Source organism: Physella acuta, unplaced genomic scaffold (assembly GCF_028476545.2).
Source record: "Physella acuta isolate Inbredline_101_S28 unplaced genomic scaffold, ASM2847654v3 ptg000948l, whole genome shotgun sequence".
Lineage (NCBI taxonomy): Eukaryota > Metazoa > Mollusca > Gastropoda > Physidae > Physella > Physella acuta.
The window spans coordinates 90,001-114,102 of NW_026732465.1; the positions used below are offsets into that span (position 1 = coordinate 90,001).

Consider the following 24,102-nt stretch of genomic DNA (forward strand, 5'->3'; position numbering starts at 1 on the left):
GAAGAAGAAAGGAAAATAAAAAATATCATGGAGAAATATTTTGAAAGGGAGTTAGGAGAAACTGGACTGATGTTGTTGTAAGTGAATAAAACTTACCAAATCGACTTTGTATGATAATTATGGTCTCGGCTATTTAGTCGTTAGGAGGTCGAAAATGAATCATAAAATACAATCAACGCAAACTTTTAAAGTTAAAATCTTAATTATAAAATCAATCCTCATTGCTCTATTAATTGAATGTTAAAAAGTAGGTTAATTCTTTAGCCGGACCCCACATGTCAATGTAATCTACATTTACGTCTTACTATAGATGATTCGTAGCATTTCCAAAGTCTCATTACAACTTGACTCGATCATAACACGTTAATAAAACTTCCATTCATCTAAATCTATCGCACGTTTCTACCCACGATTTGGCAGGAGTTATGTCAGTTTTTTTCGGCCTGATCGCTACATGGCCATTAACCGACTTTCTAGACGGTTCTGTGGCATATCTACATGTCTGTAGTAGTTGTTAGAACTCACAACTCGGTCTGCATGTTATCAGAATTCCCAGTCCTGTCTGTCAAAATTCCCAACTATCTGCATGTAAGAATTCCTAACTCTGTTTACAGTAGTTTTCAGAATTCCTAATTCTGTTTACAGTAGTTGTCAGAATTCCTAATTCTGTTTACAGAAGTTGTCAGAATTCCTAACTATGTTTACACAAGTTGTCAGAATTCCTAATTCTGTTTGCAGCTCTTGTAAGAATTCCTAACTTTGTCTGCGGTACTTTTCAGAATTCCTATACTAAGGAAATGTCTGCATATCTGCAGAATTAGTCATAATATCTTTAAACTCAGTCTGCATATTTTCAGAATTCCCAACTGTCTGCATGTTGTTAGAATTCCCAAATGTCTGCATGTTGTAAGAATTCCCAAATGTCTGTATGTTGTAAGAATTCCCAAATGTCTGCATGTTGTCAGAATTCTCAAATGTCTGCATGTTGTAAGAATTCCCAACTGTCTGCATGTTGTAAGAATTCCCAAATGTCTGCATGTTGTAAGAATTCCCAACTGTCTGCATGTTGTAAGAATTCGCAAATGTCTGCATGTTGTAAGAATTACCAACTGTCTGCATGTTGTAAGAATTCCCAAATGTCTGCATGTTTCAAGAATTCCCAACTGTCTACATGTTGCAAGAATTCCTAAATATCTGCATGTTGTAAGAATTCTCAAATGTCTGTATGTTGTTAGAATTCCTAAATGTCTGCATGTTGTAAGAATTCCCAAATGTCTGTATGTTGTAAGAGATCCTAAATTTCTGCATGTTGTAAGAATTCCCAAATGTCTGCATGTTGTAAGAATTCCTAACCCACCCAGCACTCAAGAACACCTGCGGGATCCCAGATTAAAACTCAATAAAGCTCTCCCCCCTCTCCCCTCCACCAATGACGTCAAGTGTTTGCATTTAATGGCGGTTGTAGCTAGATGTTTCTTTCGCACCATTTCTTCCGCCGACAGCTCATCCGTCTTCATTTTTCAAGGTTGGTTCCCTAAAACGGCGGCCCTAATGAGGAGGTGTGAAGCAATGTTGAGCTCTGTTACTTTAAGATATGTTTTTTTGATTAATGGGAACGTGAGGAGTTATACCTTGATGGCATGCAGTGGGAGTATTCAGTCAAGAAGTTTGTTCAATCTAGACGTGTGTACAATATAGACATGTGTACATTATATACGTTTTTATAATCTAGACGTTTGTACAATCTAGACATGTGTACAATCCAGACATGTGTACAATCGAGAATTTCATACAATCTAGACCTTTAAACAATCTTGACGTTTGTACACTCTAGACGTGTGTACAATCTAGACGTGTGTAACATCTAGGCGTGTGTACAATCTAGACGTGTGTACAATCTAGACGTGTGTACAATCTAGACGTGTGTACAATCTAGACGTGTGTACAATCTAGACGTGTGTACAATCTAGGCGTGTGTACAATCTAGACGTGTGTACAATCTAGACGTTTGTACAATCTAGACGTGTGTACAATCTAGACGTGTGTACAATCTAGACATGTACAATCTAGACGTGTATACAATCTAGACGTGTGTAGAATCTAAACGTTTGTACAATCTAGACGTGTGTACAATCTAGAAGTGTGTACAGTCTAAACAGTTTACATACACGGTGTAACAACTTGTGTACGTTTACCACTAAACTTCTTGTCCCAATCATCAACATTGTGTACGCTATTTTACACTTATCCTACAAGCATTATACAAGGAAAAGTGCAGACTATCAATTATACAACAACCCGGATTTTAAAAACTCGATTAAAAAGATAAAAATAAATTGTTTCAGGGAGATAATCTATTCTTATACACTTGAGTTAGGTTTAAAAGTTAATAATATAAAGCCCTCACTCAGTAGACGCGAAACGGGAAATTGTTAATATAAAAAATAAATACAGTTGCTTCCCGCGGAAATGTCGAATTCTAGAACAATTGATGAACACAGCGTCTTCAGACGGTGAAATCTGAGGCCGAGCAAGGATGGCCGGAACTGGCGTCTACGTCACTTCCTGTCGACGGTTCCGCTATGCTGGTGTGGCCTCCTGGAACTAAGAGGTGCTAATGATTTCTAAGATGGGTAAACCGTGGCTTGAGTAGTCTGTGTGATTAATGGGGCTGATTTTACTAGACAGAGACCAGACGTTGTGGGGACAAATAATGAGAGGTTTTTGTTACTGGGGGGGGGGGGGGGGTAGATGGGGTGGTAGTGTAGGGGTGGGGTGGCGGTGTAAGTCTGTGGTGGTGGTATGTGGGGTGGTATGGGTGGTGGTGTAGGGATGGGGCTGGTGGTGTAGGGGTGGGGTGGTGGTGTAGGGGTGAGGTAGTGGTGTATGGGTGAGGTGGTAGTGTAGGGTTGGGGTGGTGGTGTAGGGTTGGGGTAGTGGTGTAGGGGGTGGGGTGGTGGTGTAGGGGTGGGGTGGTGGTGTAGAGACAGTAGGGTTTGGATGGTGGTGTAGGGTTGGGGTGGTCGTTAGGATGACGTTGCTTATACATTTTGGTTGTGGGTCTTGGGAAGGGGATGTAAAGCATGGCAAGATTCAAATAGTACAATTGTATTAAAATGATTGAATATACACCCCTTTTTGTGCATGTGTGTTGGCATCTGAACGTCTTTATGTGTATATGATTGAGTTAATACATGCGTCAGTGTTTGTTAAGAACGGGATTTTGGAATGAGATTTCGGGACATTTTTGTCCCTATCAAAAGAACGAGTGAAAAGAACTTTTTAAAAAAGAGAACTTCCCAGTCATCTATCCTCTGAAAGTGACGCTTGCGGTGGCCAATTAAACCGCCAAGTCGGCCCAACGTTAACTGTTGACCTGCGTCATTGATTACTTACACAGTGCAAATACAGGAGCGTCGGTAGCGTCCAGCTTTGGGCAAACAGCAGCAGTCCCCGTGTGCCCGGGATAATTGGATAAGAGCGGGAGAAAGGGGCGCACATACGCCAGGATAAAGTCCCGCATCCGGCTGCTTAGTGGAATCAATAAGTTATACCATGTTTGGAGGAGCTTAGAGCTTTCTCCAAGTGGTCCATTACAGTCGTGTGGGCCGTACCGTATTGTGGGCCGTAGTGTGAGCCGTACCCTATTGGGTGGTACCATCGGGTGAGCCGCATCATGATGTGGGCCCTATTTTAGTGTGGCCCCCTACAGTTTTGTACTGTCGAGTGAGCCGTAACGACATGTGGGCCGTACCATCATGTGGGCCGCACAGCAATTAATGCCGTACCGTCATGTGGGCCGTACTATAATGTGTACCGTACCGCCATGAATGCCGTACCATAATGTGTACCGTACCACCCTGAATGCTGTACCGCCATGAATGCCGTACCGTCATGAGTACCGTACCGCCATGAATGCCGTACCCCCATGAATACCGTACCGACATGTGTACCGTACCGCCATGAATGCCGTACCATAATGTGTACCGTACCACCCTGAATGCCGTACCGCCATGAATGCCGTACCGTCATGAGTACCGTACCGCCATGAATACCGTACCGTCATGTGTACCGTACCGCCCTGAGTGCCGTACCGTCGTGTCCGCCTGAGCGGTGTGTTTGTTCAAGAAATGACTGCAAGCCACTCTCTAGAAATGATCTCTGTTTATCTTAAGTCCGGACCATTTTTTCCTCCATTGATTAGAGAGAACGGCCATCAAGTCACCGTTGTAACCAAACACAGGGTTCGATCGGCTCCTCCCCCACCCCCAGGGGTCTAGTCACAACTGGTTGAAATGTGAGCTGATATGGTCTCTATGAGTAGTGGGGGGGGGGGGGGGAGGTGACGCTTTGATACTGACGTGTTGGTTCAGTATTTACTTTTTCAAAACCTTGATGACTCTACTTAGCCAAATACGACTCCGTTTTCAACATTACGACGCCACGCATAATGACTCAGCTTCCAACTTGATGCCATCATTAAAGTAAAGACTCGACAATCACCACAATCACTATGACGCCATTACAACTATGACGCAATGTAACCATGACGACAAACACGAGGACTCTATGAATCCCTCACCAGCAAGAAATCCCCAAAATTAACGCGATAAAACTTTGAACGACGCAATCACCGCCTACATAACTGCTTGTTCCACAACTGATTTACCAGTATCACCAACTAACTACAAAGCTTACTGTATCACCAATCAAATACCAATTAATTATTCATTAACTTTATTACATAACACGTCACAAGTCTAACCCGTTCGCCACGAAGTCCTTCGCATTAAACTGTTTCTAATCTCTCAATCTAATCAAACGTAATGAATAATTAACCAGCGAATTCGAGTCATTGAATTCACCAGCCCATCAATCGGACCAATCTAAGCCTGCCATTATGTTAGAGAAGTGTAATCACTGGCTGTCTCTATAAACATTGCGCTTCACAACACGCTAGAGATCAAACATTGCACAACCAAACACAACAGAATAGACGAAATTAAAAAGAAAAAAAAAAAACCCTGAAAAAAACCAGAATAAAACACAACAGAAAGACCAAACAGAACCCCCCCCCCCCCCGAAAAAAACCAAAACAAAACAACAACAACAAAAAAAAACAAAAAAAAAAACAACCCAAAAATAAAACAAATCAAGCATAACAAAACCAAATTAAAAAAAAAAGATAAACCAAACACCACAGAACAAAACATAACAGAACAGACCTTACTAGACAACAACACAATACAGCGTGTATAGACCGAACACCACAGCTAAACACAACACAACAACACAATACAGCGTGTATGGACCGAACACAACAGCCAAACACCACACAACAACACAATACAGCGTGTATAGACCGAACACCACAGCAAAACACAACACAACAAAACAATACAGCGTATATAGACCGAACACCACAGCTAAACAGAACAGACCAAAACGGAACACAGACTAAACAGAAGACAACGAACCAAACACACCAGAACAAACACAACACCACAGCACAGAACAGATCACACCAACCACAATACAATAAAACATACCTAACCAACCCAACCACAACACATTATAACACAACACACATCACATAACAGATCAAACCAAAAGCAACCAGAACACAACCCACTAGATCAAACCAACCACAACACCACATACCACCACAGAACTGACCAAACACCGGCTGTAAACCAGGATGTTTGTGGATGTACTGAGGTAACACCCTCCATCTCCATGTTCAGCTATTGACTCGAGGGGCGCAACAAGGTTTAGTGTACTTAACGGCAATACCACCCCCACCCACCCGGGGGCGCGGAGAGATGAAATGTGGTGTAAATATTTGAGCCCCAAGTGTACATCGGGAGTGATATTTCGTTACTAGTATCTGACCGTTACTAGTATCTGACCGTTACTAGTATCTGACCGTTATTAGTATCTGACCGTTACTAGTATCTGACCGTTATTAGTATCTGACCGTTACTGTATCTGACCGTTATTAGTATCTGACCGTTACTGTATCTGACCGTTACTGTATCTGACCGTTACTAGTATCTGACCGTTCCTAGCATCTGACCGTTACTAATATCTGACCGTTACTAGTATCTGACCGTTATTAGTATCTGACCGTTACTGTATCTGACCGTTACTAGTATCTGACCGTTATTAGTATCTGACCGTTACTGTATCTGACCGTTATTAGTATCTGACCGTTACTGTATCTGACCGTTACTGTATCTGACCGTTATTAGTATCTGACCGTTACTGTATCTGACCGTTACTGTATCTGACCGTTACTAGTATCTGACCGTTAGTAGTATCTGACCGTTATTAGTATCTGACCGTTACTAGTATCTGACCGTTAGTAGTTTCTGACCGTTACTAGTATCTGACCGTTACTAGTATCTGGCCGTTACTAGTTTAAGGTGTTTGTTTTTAAGAATGATATTAGGCCTATAGTTGTTATTCGAGATTGTATACATTATTGTTATTGTGTATGTTGGTATTGAAATGGTATGCGTTATTGTTATTAGCATGTCATATAGTTACTTTTGAGATGGTTTATTTCATTGTTATTTTGCCTATATTTGGCAGTGGGATGGTGTTCGTAAATAATAGTGTGTCCACAAATTCTTCTCTTCTTTCAAAAAATCTAATTGTGCTAACTTGTTTACAAACATGTTTTAAAACAAAATTAAATTTAAATTTAAAACTTTGATTATTGTACCACCGACATTTTTTTTTCAGTTAAAATAATAAGAGGACCCATCGCATTATTGTATGTTTGATGTATCAGATGTAAAGACGTAGTGACACTACAATCAATTTTCACAATGTAAGGTTGTTTTTATCAACTTTAATTCTATAGTTCTATGGAAGATTTCTGTTTTTGTTGGATAAACGTTCACCAATTAAATTTATAAACACATTACGCGGTGACACCCGTGAATTTACTTAATTGATTAATCAATTTAATCAATTATTGAATTATTTAAAACGAAATTTACGATAAAAAATGTATACGATTTTACTTCTCGTACAAGTTTAAGCTGGACAAATTAAATTAGTTTAGCTCAAAATAAGCTTAAGCTTTAAACCAATTTATTTTACGTTAGTCATCCATGGTTGTCTTTGTTCACAGAGCGATTCCAGAGTTTTTCAACTGCTAAAAACTGTCGTCTAGATTTTTCCTGCAATTGATTTAACAAGCTTTAATCCGCAGTATCGAGCCGTTTTTTTAGGAAAATAGAATATCGATCCCTTTCATAATCGCGTCATGCCCACCCATTGAAAAAATCTACAAAGCTGATGTGAGCCGTGAGTGGATCTAAACCTCACATCAGAGAACGGGCCGGTTTCAAGTGCCAAAATAAACGCCTGCAACATTAGACTTTGAAATTGGTTTCAGACGGCAGGTAGGCGGAAAACACCGGGACTTGTACCTGGCGAATCGACTCCCGCGTTACTCGTAACTCAACGTGTGGACAACGTGTGGATGTGTGAATTATGGCACGACAAATACTGGGTATCGATCCCGGGGCAAATGTTGGCCGAGTAATTCTTTTGTTTGTTAAGTGACCAATTGGTACAGACGTATTCGATTACTGACTGATGCGTTCGATGCCGAAGATTTGTATAGAACTTCAGTTGCGATTATTTTTATCAATTTATTTAGTGGTTAACTGAGAATGAAAGTAAAGGTAATCATTAAACATGATTTAATCAAACACGCATTCATAGATTTGTATTGTACAAAGATCCAAGAGTTGATAAAAACAATATGAGAGCTTATTATTTCTTAAGGGCTACAGAGTCAAACTATCGATGTATTGATATTTTTTAATATCGATACTTTTAATTTTTTGATTGACGTGCTAACGATAAGACGTGTGATGTTTCATGTTTGCAGCGCCTACTGCTATGCATGATGTTTGGTTGGTGTGTTAACATTCATACTTGTGATGTCTGATGTTTGTGCTCCTTAGGACAAGTGTTGATACTTGTGATGTTGTATTGATACTTGTGATGTTGTGTTGATAATTGTGATGTATATATTGATACTTGTAATGTTTGTATTGATACTTGTGATGTTTGTATTGATACTTGTGATGTTTTATTGATACTTGAGATGTTGTATTGATACTTGTAATGTTTTTATTGATACTTGTGATGTTAATATTGATACTTCTGATGTTTGTATTGATACTTGTGATGTTTATATTGATACTTGTGATGTTTATATTGATACTTGTGATGTTGTATTGATACTTGTGATGTTTGTATTGATACTTGTGATGTTTGTATTGATACTTGTGATGTATATATTGATACTTGTGATGTATATATTGATACTTGTGATGTTTGTATTGATACTTGTGATGTTTGTATTGATACTTGTGATGTTAATATTGATACTTGTGATGTTAATATTGATACTTGAGATGTTAATATTGATACTTCTGATGTTTGTATTGATACTTGTGATGTTGTATTGATACTTGTGATGTTTATATTGATACTTGTGATGTATATATTGATACTTGTGATGTATATATTGATACTTGTGATGTTTATATTGATACTTGTGATGTTTATATTGATACTTGTGATGTTGTATTGATACTTGTGATGTTTGTATTGATACTTGTGATGTTTGTATTGATACTTGTGATGTTTATATTGATACTTGTGATGTTTATATTGATACTTGTGATGTTGTAATGATACTTGTGATGTTTATATTGATACTTGTGATGTTGTAATGATACTTGTGATGTTTGTATTGATACTTGAAGTGCGTAATGTGCGTGTGCGCGCAGGCATGATGCACACTAACACTCATATCTCGCTCACGCTTGGAAATGCGTGTAAGTGCAGAAGATGCGTGGACCAATCGGTCCTCGCCTCGCTTGTATGCATGAGTGGGGCGAGTTAGGGTTACCCCAAGCTTCGTTTATTTTCTCACTACACCCTGGGTCTGCCACCATGCCAAAAAAAAAAGTAAATTAATGGCTGAAGTTTTTTTTTTACACCGCCACAAACTGTTTGTTTAAGGCAGTTTTCCGTAAACAGGGCCATCCGCTTCTAAGCAAACAGGGTTAATCTTTACTAACAAATAGGGCCATCCTCCACTAAACAACAGGGCCATCTGCCTCTAAACATAATGGGCCATCCGCCTCTAAGCAAACAGGGCCAATCTTTACTAACAAATAGGGCCATCCTCCACTAAAAAAACACGGCCATCCTCTACTAAACAAACACGGCCATCCTCTTCTAAACAAATATGGCCATCCTGTACTAAACAATAGGACCACCCGCCTCTAAATAAAAGGGCCATCCTCCACTAAACAAACACGGCCATCTGCCTCTCAACAAAATGGGCCAGAAGTATGTAACGGAAGAAACAGATAAAATATTCATTTAAAATTTAAAAAATACTTTAACAATTGTCCGCCCCACCCCGCCTCCAGAAGTTTCAAATGCCACCCCCATGCCGGAGTAAAATGTCTAAAAGAAACCCTGGGCTTACACCTGTTATCCCATATTAGATATTCACCCCCCCCCCCACCAAACCATATTTGAAATTCACATCCTCCCTTTTGACATTCACTCTCATCTCCCACCCATTTTTGATATTCATCCCATCCCATCCCTCCCATTATTGTATAGACCCCCCCCCCATTCACCTCTGGCATTCACTCCCACCCATTCCCCCCCCCCCCCTGCAGACTTTACCCAATCCCATCTTGTCTTGTCTTTATTTATATTCCACCACCACCCCTACCAATTTCATAATTTTTCCATCTTATTCCACCCAGTTAGACGCCCCCACACACCCCACCCCTCCCCGGACGTAACAAAGCACCCTAGCGCCCCACCCTAGGACCAGCCATGTACCGCAGACACTGATTGCATTGATGACTACAGCTTGCACTGCGCGTTCTATTACCGCAATTAACAAGTCTGGCCCCCCCATTCAACAAAGGGAGATAATTATCCCACACGCAGGCATTGTCACGGAGTAACCGCCCCTGCCCTTGGCCTCAGCAACTCATGAATTTCTCTCATTTCAATGCCGGAACGAATCGTCTCTTTTCATTTGTCAAACAGCGAAATCTCCTTTCACAGGCGAAATCTCCTCACAGCGAAATCACCTCTCACACGATATGTCAACTCTTAAAACAGCCAATAACCTTGACCTAAACAGCGAACGACCCCCCCGGGATGTTTACCCCCCAGTTTTACCCCCCAGGCCAGTGGAACCCATATAGCTCTTGAGATGACCACAAGGGACAGAAAACAAAAATCATCAACTAATTGCCACTGTTTACATCCCTCTCATAAACTTGATGTCACATTCACATTACTTTTTTATCATTTGATGGTGATCTGCACATATTTGTGTCACATTCTGACAATTATTATTCTAATTTGGTGATGTTTATTCTAATGGAAAACGGAGTTCCATACATACTTAAAAAAAAAAAATCTTGTTTACAAGCGATTGTTCTGGAAGATATTATGAACTCTTAGTGCAGCACTTTCTGAATTTAAATGCTAAGGTTGTGTGGATGTGTGTGGCGGAAGGGGGTGGGGGGGGGGTGGGGGAAGAATGTGTAAGAGTGGGAGAGGGGGGAGGGGGGAGTACACAAGCAGCAGAATAGAGTCAATATGAAGTTTACTGTAGATATAATAGGATGAAGTTTTAGCGCTACGCAGTAAAAATGTGAGTAGTCGAGTTAAAAAAAAAACAAAAAAAAAAACAACAACAACAAACAAACAAAACAAACAACAAAAACAAACAAACAAACAAACAAACGATAAAACAACTACTTGAAAGTATGAACATTTAAAAAAAAAGGTCTCCTTTAGAGTAGAAGAAAAAAAAAGTGTTATAAAATTGGACGGTTTATTTCTTTCGATTATTTCCAAAGTTTAAATAACAATGGACGCAGAGATGGGGTATACGTGTACTGACGCGGTAATTAGAGATGTTAAAAGTCTACCTGCTTAACCCATTTCACTGATCCGGTGGGCTCCATACAACACCCGGGGGACGGCTCACAGATGGGGTCAATTACCCACCATTAAAACAAGGCGGACGTACGAGACAGCAGCGTGAGTTACCTCCATTGGGTGTTGACATGGTGCTTCACGTTTATTAACAGGGGGCGCGCGGAGGCTTGGGTGGGGGCGGCGCGGGGGCAGGGTGGGGCAGGGGCGGGGAGGGGTGGCCCTCATTTCTCACAACTGCCCTCATCCATTCCCCACTTTACGACCTGCCATATGCCCAGGGTGGCCAGAGTTTACCTGGATCTATGGGTACCACGTGACCAGACAGCTATGACAACGGGTACTTTAAACTGGTAGCCACTAGTGCATTAGGCGAGGGATGTTTTCCATTAGGAACAGAAGAACACTGCTATTTTAGACTAAGTATTTGTTTAGATAAAATTAATGGCAAATCATGGGGAAGAAATAGTGATGGATTAAAGCACACGCTTTGAAAAGAGCCATAGAGGCAGCCAAAGGATAGGGGACTGCTGAAAAGATTGGAGAATGGAAGGCTTTGAAAGCGCAGTGTTACTTCCAGACTTTATTCTCCGGGGGGGGGGGGGCACTTGAAAAGTTTGTTTGAGGGGGACGGGGACGGACGGACACTGTTAACACTGTTAAAAGTATATATTTTCTATCTAAATTCCATTTCGTTTGGGGGGGGGGGGGTCGGTAGACTTTTTTCGGAAGCCCCCCCCCCCCTCCCCCCGAAGAGATGCCTGGAAGAAACACAGTTTGAAAGAGGCCTTATGCTCCACAAGGAACGGAAAGAAAAAGTATGATAATAATTTGTTTAGATAAATATATAATATACAGACCTACTATTTCTTCGTATTTGTTTAGTAAAGTAATCACGTTTTGAATGACTAAGTGCTACTTTCTTTAGTAGTTATAAATTTTTGAATGACTAAATACTATTTTTTTTAGTTAAGTTATAACGTTTTGAATGACTAAGTACTTCTGAGTACAGTAATAAAGTTTTAATTGACTAAGTACTACTTTGAGGCTGAAATGATTCAAGCATATAGTTTTGACGGCAGTTTCCATCGTTTGAAATATCTAAAGCTCAAAAACAAGTGTAAAAACAATTCGGTCGACGAGAGTATCCGGAAACGAAACAAACATTTTGTGTTTTTTTATTGTGTGCTCGGCAAATGAGTAAGAAAATTAATGTGAACACCCCATTAGAAAGTCCACAACCAAATAAGTGTGAACACTCCCTTAAAGAGTCCGCGGAAAAATGGGACGCGAAATGGCGAAACTCGCGGCTGAGTAGAGTGGTCTCCCATGGGATGTTTTCAAACTGGATTTCAGGGGGCGGAACTAAAGGGAGATAATATGTTAATGAGATCTCTTTTCACGGCCTTCAGGCCACCATCCGGTAGAGCCGAGTGGGTAGCTTTAGCTAGAACTGGGTAAACAGGGGGTAAATATTAGCTAGAACTGGGTAAACAGGGGGTAAATATTAGCTAGAACTGGGTAAACAGGGGGTAAATATTAGGTAGAACTGGGTAAACAGGGGGTAAATATTAGCTAGAACTGGGTAAACAGGGTGTAAATATTAGCTAGAACTGAGTAAACAGGGGGTAAATATTAGCTAGAACTGAGTAAACAGGGGGTAAATATCAGCTAGAACTGGGTAAACAGGGGGTAAATATTAGCTAGAACTGGGTAAACAGACAGTAAATATTAACTAGAATACTCACAACATAGTGTAAATATTAGCTAGAACTGGGACAACAGCATGTAAATATTAGCTAGAACTGGGTAAACAGGGGTAAATATTAGCTAGAATACCCACAACCGGGTGTAAATATTAGCTAGAACTGGGTAAAAGGAGTGTACATATTAGCTAGAATACCGACAACAGCGTGTAAATATTAACTAGAATAGGGACAAAAGATAGGAAAATATTCGCCAAAACATACGAATTTCTTGTTTAACTCATTGTTTTTTAAATTAGTTATTTAGTAAGCTAAAACATAACCTATTAGGTTTAGCTTACACTATATTGATAGTTAAACTAAACCCTGGTTTAACCCTGGTTGATGATATTCTAGATTTAACTTAACACACGTTGAACTTACATTACATTTAACTCGCATGTATAATTGGGTGATAAGTCTATGACCTTACAGCCCTTTACAGCTCCGTACACCCGTCTCGCGAGGATTAATCCGGATTAACGGATATAGCTGGACCTACGTAACTAAGCACAGTCCACCAGCAGTGACACGCTAATCCCCCTTGCGTCATACAGACGTAAACCAGGATATCAAACAGCAACAACAACAATACTGCATTAGGGCAAAAACTGGTGACGTTTTTTTAGGCCAAGTCAGATGGGGGTCGTGTACTTTAGTGAATCTGAGTGTCATACATTTAGATTAAACACAGACATATTGAGAACAGAAGTACACACATATAACTAAACACAGAGAAATTTACACATTGAACTACCAACAAAAAACTGAACACAGAGAACTATACACAGAGAACTACACACATAGACCTACACACAGAGAACAACACACATAGAACTACACTCATAGAACTACACACACAGAACTGCACAGAGAACTACACACATACAATACACACACAGAGAAATTTACTCAGAAGAACTATACACCTAGGACTACACACAGATAACTTTACACCTAAAACTACGCATCAAGGACTACACATCTATGACTGAACACACAGAATCACACACATACAACTACACACCTAGAACTACACAAAGAATTGTACAGATAGAGCTACAAACAAAGGATTTTACCCATTGAACTAAAAACACATAAATACACACATAGAACTACACATCTAGAACTACACACCAAGTACTAGACCCATTGAACTAAAGACACACACCTACACACAGCTTACCTGCTTAGTACCAAGATGTTTGACGGAGCACGGTAAGATGGCGACACCCCCCTCGCTGACGTTCACGGTTTCAACACCCGGCAACAAGACCGGAACCGGCACATTTTCTTCGTTGAAATCGTCATGAAATGTGTGCATGGCCAGTGCTGAAATACAAAAGAGAACCGGTTATTTCCGGCAAAAGCAAGCGCAATCTCACGTTTTACACATCATGAAAACAGGGCAGGGTCTCATAGATGCCGGCAGTGTTTCTTTCAGACATTTTTTTCCGTGGGAGGGGGCTTGAAACTTTAGGGTGGGGGGTGCTGAATAATAAATTGTGTATATAAATTCTATTTCATTGGGCGGAGGGGGGGGGGGGGGCTGACGTTTTTGAGGGGTGGGGGGGGGGGGCATTGCCCGAATAGATGACTGAAAGAAACTCTTGATGTTCGAATAGCTCAGTTGGGATCAAGGGGATTAGAAGATGATCTCAATAGATTAACCGGTAGATGACATCAAGACCTAGAGCATATGCAATCATTAGAAACTGACCACTAGTCTTATGACCAATGTAGTGACCAATGACCACGTGACATTAAGTGACCAGCAAATGACCACTAGGGTTCCAGGCCATGGCGTGACCTCAAGACCACGTGATTAGAGTGACCAGAGAGTGTTCAGTTAATGGATAGACCGCATGACCACGTGACATATAGTGACCAATGAGACCAACATCCAACAGAGTGACCAGGACCAACTATACAACATCATCAACAGACGTTCATACAATTGTATCATCTGCTGACAGATTATGATAGCGTGTTACCAGAATGTAATAAACAATTCGTGTTTTATAATATGCCATTGGGTGAATTATACAATACGTGACTGCTTAAAAAAATCTGATTATCCACAGTTAGGTTATATTTCATGTTAAAAATATTCAAATTATCAAGCTTTCTGCTCTGTTTGAAATAATATCTAGCTAATTATACAAATTGATTAGGTTATAGAAATTAATTATACAAAGAGCCCTAATTGACCAGTTTGTTTTCTCTCTGTGTCACTCGGCCCACTTCCCGTGAGTCTCGTTATAATCCCGCAGAGCGTTGAGTTAGGTTGAAACAGATACCCCCGGCTAATGATTGAACTCACCTGAGCAGATTAATATGATTAGCGTGATGCACTGGGGGCGGTCACTGGGTGGGTTAAACGTTGTGTTTGTGGGGTTCGGGTTCAGTGGTTGCACACATTTTATATTTGTGGGGTTTGGGTTCAGTGGTTGCACAAATGTTATATTTGTGGGCTTTGGGATCAGCGGTTGCAGACATGTTATAGAGGGGTTTGGGTTCAGTGGTTGCACAAATGTTATATTTGTGGGGTTTGGGGTCACTGGTTGCACAAATGTTATATTTGTGGGGTTTGGGGTCAGTGGTTGCAAACATGTTATATTTGTGGGGTTCGGGGCCAGTGGTTGCACAAATTTTATATTTGTGGAGTTTTGATTCAGTGGTTGCACAAACGTTATATTTGTGTGGTTTGGGGTCAGTGGTTGCACAAATATTATATTTGTGGGGTTCGGGGCCAGTGGTTGCACAAATTTTATATTTGTGGGGTTCGGGGTCAGTGGTTGCACAAATTTTATATTTGTGGGGTTTGGATTCATAGGTTGCACAAACGTTATATTTGTGGGGTTCGGGGTCAGTGGTTACACAAATATTATATTTGTGGGGTTTGGGATCAGTGGTTGCACAAATGTTATATTTGTGGGGTTTGGGATCAGTGGTTGCACAAACATTATATTTGTGGGGTTTGGGTTCAGTGGTTGGACAAATGTTATATTTGTGGGGTTCGTGGTCAGTGATCAGTGGTTCACAAATGTTATATTTGTGGGGTTTGGGTTCAGTGGTTGCACAAATGTTATATTTGTTGGGTTTGGGGTCAGTGGTTGCACAAATGTTATATTTGTGGGGTTCGTGGTCAGTGGTTGCACAAATGTTATATTTGTGGGGTTCGGGGTCAGTGGTTGCACAAATGTTATATTTGTGGAGTTTGGGTTCAGTGGTTGGACAAATGTTATATTTGTAGGGTGTGGGGTCAGTAGTTGCACAAACGTTATATTCGTGGGGTTGGGGTCAGTGGTTGCACAAACGTTATATTTGTGGGGTTGGGGTCAGCGGTTGCACAAACGTTATATTTGTGGGCAAAGAGGGTTGGCGTTGAGTGGGTTGCAAATGTTATATGTGTGAGGTAATGATACGTGAAAAAAATATAGGCATATGTATAGTAATTTGCAATATGTGGACGTGTTTTCATATAATAATAATATTAGCCGAACGCAATCCAGTTATGTACAGTCAATGTGTGCATCAATCGTACATGTATAATAGAAATGTATTAAATATAAGTATAGTAGATGTGTACAAAGATGTGTTTATTAGGAAAGTTTAGAAGGTAAGTAAGGTATGTATAAAAATATATTTCTTAAAGATGTGCATACATTATCTGTTAACCAGATGCGTATTTTATTGTACAACAGTAATTTAAGGCGAACGTGTAGGAAAAAAATTACTTTACCGATAATCTCTACTTTCTCTGCTTGGCGACATGTCTACTTCTACTTCCCGTAAGGTTGCCAGAAAATTGGTCAAATTGTCTACAATTTTTTTTTTAAAGCGCGATGCCATGCGTATATTTCAGAAAGATTTTTAGAAACGTAAAAATCGATAATTCAATAGACTACAATTTATTGATCGGCGTATAATATTTTCTAAAATGACCCAGTCAGCGCAAACTGGCAGACTAATTCAATCCTGCCGTCCAATATTCAGTCTAAGAAATTCAATAGCCGAGCCATTAAAATATTTTTTAAAGTGCCCAACACTTTAGCTCCGCTTACATCGGCGTTAAAACAAAATAAAAGTTAAAGTGCTAAAAATAGCCTGCGGGAAAGCCAGTTACGAATTGGATTTTATTTTCTTACGCTATACGCAGACACAAATTACTTTAAGAAAATAGTTTGATTAAATTTTTTTTCCGCATACATGTATTTTTCTAACAAAAAGAAATCACAAATATCAAGTCAGAAATAAAAATCTTGGAAATAATTAATCCAAGTCACGTGATTAAGAAATTGGTTGTTTAAAAACGTTTAATTGTTTCGTTTAATTTTAGCACGGGGATTGTGATTTGGGGGGGGGGGGGGGGAGGTAACTGGAAAAGAAACGAAACTTTTCTATGATCTGTCCTGCTATTGCTCTATTCCGTTGATTAATAATTAGCGAACATAACATCACGTGACCTGGCCTGTCCATCAAGCAGCTTACAGGATGTGATTACATCCCCTTACATCGGCACATGAGACGGGCAGCTCTGCTTTACAAAAACTTGACAGAACCGTGGCAGACGACAACATGTTTTGATATCGTACACACATAAAAACGTGGATCATTCTTCATAGAGGGACAAAAAACTAAAATTTGTAATTAACAACTTGCCTTAGGAGAAGGCGTGGTCGAACGGTAGAGCTTTTGGCTGCTAGCCCTAAGGTCTCGAGTTCGCACTTGTGACACTGAGTTCACCCAGCTCTGATGGGCACCTGACTTAAGTTGGGGGAAGTAAAAGCGGCTGGGCATAAAACTAACCACACCAGCCTTTCCTAAGCCGAGGTCAAGAAACAGATGAACTCTACTTCATCAGCCTAGTGGATCGCTGTGTTTTAAAAGGAAATTGTTCATTTGCCTTAAGACATAGGCCCTACCGTAATTAATTTATTAATTGGAAGAGTTGGGGACGAAATTCAGTAGCCAAAAGTTGACATATTTAATTATAAATTTGTCTGAAGTCTAAACATTTTGTTATAAAAGATGAGATTGTTTCTTACTCGGAACAAAATACAAATAAATGTTCCAATATTAGTGGATTTGTTCGGAACATTTAGGAATGTTTTCACTGTGAATGTGACACAGACAAGGAAATGACAGGAGAAATCCGTATAGCAGCCATTGGATGTTTCCGGATATGGGGGTGGGGGATGGAGGGGCGGGGCGGGGGCGGGGGACACAGATGATAGTTTTCAGGGGATTGGGAAGGTTGTAAAAGTGGTAGTTTCTGGGGTGAGGGTAGCGAGTGTTTCACTCACACTGAGCTGATTCACGTGCTTTTAAAGTGCTCGTGACAATGTTAACGTTAGGAGATCACCGCGTCAAGCGAGAGGTAAACAAATTGTTAACACTTGTTGCAAAATGTTTTCTCGCACGTGATTGGAGATGGGGGGGGGGGCGGTCAAGGCAACTTCGATTTCCGTTAAGTTGGGGAGGGGGGCATGTTAGGAGTGTGGGATTAAACAAACTGATTTCACTCAAATTGCCAGTTTTCAGGATTTGAGTGACCAACTTGAATCCTATTTATCCTTACCTAAAGTTTTCAAGCGCCACCCATATCGTGCAGGAACGACTACTGTGTTTCTCCACAAATGGTTACTTTTCTTAATTTGACGAATCCAAGCTGAATTATCGCTCTCTATCTACTTACATCATCATACCGACCATGAACATACGTATTGGTATCGACCATCAACCTACGTTATCGTACTGACCATCTGCCTACGTCATCATACTGACCATCAACCTACGTCATCATACTGACCATCCGCTTACATCATCATACTGACCATCAACCTAAGTCATCATGCTGACCATCTACCTACGTCATCATGCTGACCATCTGCCTACGTCAACATACTGACCATCTACCTACGTCATCATACTGACCATCAACCTACGTCATCATACTGACCATCTACCTACGTCAACATACTGACCATTTACCTATGTCATCATACTGACCATCTACCTACGTCATCATACTGACCATCTACCTACGTCATCATACTGACCATCTACCTACGTCATCATACTGACCATCTACCTACGTCATCATACTGACCATCTACCTACGTCATCACACTGACCATCTACCTACGTCATCATACTGACCATCTACCTACGTCATCATACTGACCATCTACCTACGTCATCACACTGACCATCTACCTACGTCACCACACTGACCATCCACTACCATTCCCTTATCCTGACCACTCTGACCATCAATTGGATGGTCTCTTGCCCTGCTCGCGATACGACGTGCCGCGTGCTGTTAACTTAATTTGTTGATTCATAATTCCATAATTAATGACAACAAATTTAATTACAGTTATTGCCGCATTTATTCTGTTTTATTACACAAACAATGATAATTGGCCATCAGAACGAGGCTAGAGTGAGTTCAGTGTTGGATTTAATTGCAAATAATAAACGTTATTTATGTGCACCATTTAGGAATGTTATTCATGAATGCAGTTTTATTGAAATGTATTAGGGATTGATTTTTTTGTCAGTATGGGAAAAAATGGCTCGAAAAAAATTCTGTTTGTTATTTTTCAGTCTACTTCATAAATGATGCAATATTAATATCGACTTTATTTTTTCGTGAATAGAGTGTAAACACGGGTAGGGGGAGTAGATTTTAGTATTAAAGGGAAAATAATACTAATAATAATACGCAGCCCTAAAGAAGTACAAAATTAATGCACATGTTAGGATTCGTAGTGTCAGCGTTATGAGATTCTGTGTTAGTAATACTAGGTACAGTGTTAGTAATAATAGGTACTGTGTTAGTAATAATAGGTACTGTGTTAGTAATAACAGGTACTGTGTTAGTAATAATAGGTACTGTATTAGTAATAACAGGTACTGTGTTAGTAATAACAGGTACTGTGTTAGTAATAATAGGTACTGTGTTAGTAATAATAGGTACTGTGTTAGTAATAATAGGTACAGTGTTAGTAATAATAGGTACTGTGTTAGTAATAATAGGTACAGTGTTAGTAATAATAGGTACTGTGTTAGTAATAACAGGTACTGTGTTAGTAATAATAGGTACTGTGTTAGTAATAATAGGTACTGTGTTAGTAATAACAGGTACTGTGTTAGTAATAATAGGTACTGTATTAGTAATAATAGGTACTGTGTTAGTAATAATAGGTACTGTGTTAGTAATAACAGGTACTGTGTTGGTAATAACAGGTACTGTGTTAGTAATAACAGGTACTGTGTTAGTAATAATAGGTACTGTGTTAGTAATAATAGGTACTGTGTTAGTAATAATAGGTACTGTGTTAGTACCATGGGCGCTGTGTCAGCACTATGGAGTACTGATGTCAGCACTATGAGGTACTGTGTAAGTGATATTGGTACTGTGTTACCACTATGGGGTACATCAGTCAGCACTATGGAGTACTGATGTTAGTTCTTTGGGGGACTAATGTCAGCATTATTGTGTATATGATATCCTATGGAAAAATCATAGCACAATTTATGTGGTGTTTGTCTTTGAATTAGAAAAAAAATATATTGTTAAAATAGGAAATTAAATATTTTTAATGTATAGAAAAATATGAACAAAATATTTTGTTGTACTTGTAAGTTGAATCCAATCCAAATATAGTTCTACTGAACAGCTTAACCACGATCCGCAATTAAAAAAATCAATAGGTATTTACACGGGGAGATCTGGGGTATAGAATTTCATTAAGTTACCTTTTAATCTTTTTACCTAACGAGTACTTAGGTAGAATCGCCTTCCTTTAATTTATTCTCGACTAAACAAGCAATTTGTTGCCGACACGATCAAACGGACGTCTGAAAAAAGTGGCGCGACGTCCAGTGAAATAACCTCATTAATTTCTCCACTTGCTAATGCAGAAATAGTGTTCTTGGGCAGACAAGACCGTACGAGTCAATCGGTGGAGGGGTGGGGGAGTGGGGTGGGGGAGAGGTGTGGGGGAGTAGGGGGTAGATTAGAACCCAGTTGACCACAGAAATGTCAAAGAATTTCTCTGATAGACGGAATGGTAAGCGCAGAGGGAGGGAGTTGTTGTTCTGATTTCAGTTTGATGGATATGTTCTTCATTGTGTCATCCTTGACCTTTCGTAAAGACCCCTCCACTAACCCCTACTAACCCACTCTAAACACACATACAGCAATGTGGCAGAAAGCTACTACTGGAAAGTGTGTGTGTGGGGGGGGGGGGGGGGCGGGGTGCGTTAGTGACAAGTGACGTCACGCGGAATTTCCGTAAATATCAGACATACAAAAGTGGGTTTTGTTTTGTTTTTGGTGATCAGACTAACTTCCAAATCGTATAAAGTTAAATAGTTTGTTTTCATTATTGTAAATTGACTAACAAAAAATGAACATACTAACTTGACTGTGTTTTTTCGACTAAACTACGGCTTGCAAAAACGAAAGTAAAGTGTTTAGCTTCGGTAGTTAGACATACCAGATTTGTATAAACAAAACACCGTGAATACGGTACTTAGTTTCGGGTGGAGAGCATATAATACGCATTCGATCCTTAGTCTTGGATGATCAGCAAATAAGTTCGATACCTAATCTTTGACTTACGATACTAACTTTACCTTCAGCTCAGGATTATTTCTCCAAAATGTTCAGGAAAAAAGTGTTTTAACTTGAGTACAATATGGTGACAATGTAACTTTTGTGTGACCTCGCCATAATTCGTCAAGCGATTTAGAATAAAACTACATAATTTTTTAAAATCGAATTCCCCTGATCGCCAACAAATAGTCAACAAACATTCGATTACCTCCTAAGTTTTATTTATCCAACCTTATTTAAGAAAAAAAAAGTTAATACAATCTAACGAATTGTATTTAGAATTAATTTCTCGTTGATTACATTTCAAACACACCCTAGCGAGATGTGAAAAAAACCATTCCATCATTCTCTCATCTTCTCGACATCAGTGTTTTTACAGGGGGTGGGGACGGTGAGGACAGGGAAGTAAATTGATGTCATGATGACCCAGATGGTGGACGGTGATTACAACACATCTCCATGTCCGGGTGCGGGGTGGCAGCGTTAATTCAATCAGCCTGGACAATGGCGTCATCTCTTGAACTCGTCATTAGGTGCTGGTGTAGGGCAAACAGGTTTTAGGTGCTGGTGTAGGGGGGGGGGGGGCAGGTTTTAGGTGCTGGTGTAGGGGGGGGGGGGCAGGTTTTAGGTGCTGGTGTAGGGGGGGGGGGCAGGTTTTAGGTGCTGGTGTAGGGGGGGGGGCAGGTTTTAGGTGCTGGTGTAGGGCAAACGGGTTAAGGTGCTTTGTAGGGGAACAGATTATTGTTTAAGCGAGCCTAAGGATTTATTTAATGGCAGACAAGCAAGTTTATATACAACCCACCACTACACACTGTCCTCCCTTACAAACAGACCACCCCTACAGACAGCACACCTCTGTACACAACCCACCCCTGTACACAACCCACCCCTGTACACAACCCACCTCCCTAGACTATCTAAAGATCCAAAAACGACCCCCACAATCCACTTTACGCCCCCCCCCCCCCACAGCCCCTCACATATTAGCTGGGTTAAGTGACTACGAATGCCTAGAATAGCAACCCGTGCCCAGAGACCGGTGAGCTATGTTGTACATGTAGATCTAACCATTGGAGCTGATTCTTACAAGATGGGAGACCATGGGGGGGGGGGGGGGGGGAGGGGAGGGGGGGGGGGGAGGTGGGGAGGGGTGGGAGGTGGGCAGGTGTGTGAGGGGTGGAGGGTGGGGGAGATATGTAAGGGATGGGAAGTGTGGATGATTAAAACCCAACATTTGTAAAAAATTGTTTTTTTTGTAATTAAACACAATAAGCCCTCACAGTGTGAGTGGGCATATATGGTAAAGTAGTATGTTTTTAGTAAAATGCAAACGGGGAAACATTGTTTTGTCCGTGTAATGTTGTATTCTAGAGTTATGAAATTAAATAATAGAAAAATACAATTAAAAAATGATTCTGTTAGTTTTGTTGAAGAAGTGGGAGCTAAAGGTTTTTACAAGTAAAGTGAGCTTACCCAAAACAGTTTAAACCAGAGTTTCTTCCAGGCATCTACCGCCCCCCCCCCCAAACGAAATGAAAATTATATAGAAAATATATACTTTTAACAGTGTCCGCCCCCCCCCCCCCCCCCGAAGAAAGTCTACCGCCCCGCCCCCGAAAATTTCAAGTGCCCCCCCCCATCCCCCATCCCCCCCCCCCCCCGGGGAAAAAAGTCTGGAAGAAACACTGGTTTAAACTCTCTAACACTACTGTAAACACTTAGGCTAGTTTAGGTTAGCTGTAGTTAGATGCTACGTAACTCTGTGCCAGGAATATTGAACTGGCTAGCTGTGACGTAATGTCAAATTTAACCTGGAGAAATTATTTGTTTAAATCATGAATTAATTAATTCTTGCCTCAAGGTAATCAATCAATGGCTATAAAATTCCAAAAGTCAAGGCTAAAGGAAAATTACTCAGAAATTAAAAATCCAATGAAATCCCATGGAAATTAATTACAATATTCGTAGTTGGATTTTTTAAAATAATGTATTCAGTTTACATCTTTGGATCTTTGGCTATGTTAAATATGGTTTTTAAATTAATAACAATATCATATTGTCCGTTTTCACACTTATAATTTCCTTAATTACAGGCAAAAGGAATCTCAGTTTTATTCTGAATTGTGAACACACACACACACGCACGCACACACACACACACACACAGAGAGACACACACACAGACACAGACACACATACACGCACAATCGCATGTGCACGTACACACACGCGCACAAACGCGAACACACATATATTTACATAGTGTTTATGTGGTTCTATTTTTTTCCTCAACACAAAAAAACCATAAACTCAAATCAAACACCATTCACAAACTCTAACCCACACCAACCCACACACATATACATCTACCCCACACATACACTCTCACACGCACACGTTTCCACCTCCACCCACGCATAAACACATACACATATCCACCCACACATCCACACACATCAACACCCACCCCACTTACCCCACACACATTCACACTCACCCACAATCACCCTCACCTACCCACACATCCCCACACAGTCCTGTACCGTGAAATGGCTTTATGATGTACTGAGTCCGTCAAACTAATTAGGTTTTAATGCCCGCCCCGTCGTGTAGGCTTGGATCCATCACAGTCTCGTGAATATTCTCAATAACGCGGCAACGTGAAAGAGCGAGATTACGTCGTATCAGGCGGGCGGCCATTGATCAGGGGCG

General features: G+C 40.4%; 1 protein-coding gene across 5 annotated transcripts in view; it reads right to left on the reverse strand.

Moving 5' to 3' along the window:
• Window positions 1-24,102, reverse strand: part of LOC131953760 (uncharacterized) — a 178,355-nt gene that overhangs the window by 38,119 nt on the left and 116,134 nt on the right. For all 5 annotated transcript variants that reach the window (XM_059317115.1, XM_059317117.1, XM_059317114.1 and 2 more), the window contains exon 4: window positions 13,945-14,090. In XM_059317115.1, the coding sequence (XP_059173098.1) occupies window positions 13,945-14,090 (146 nt within the window). The remainder of the gene's footprint in view (window positions 1-13,944; window positions 14,091-24,102) is intronic.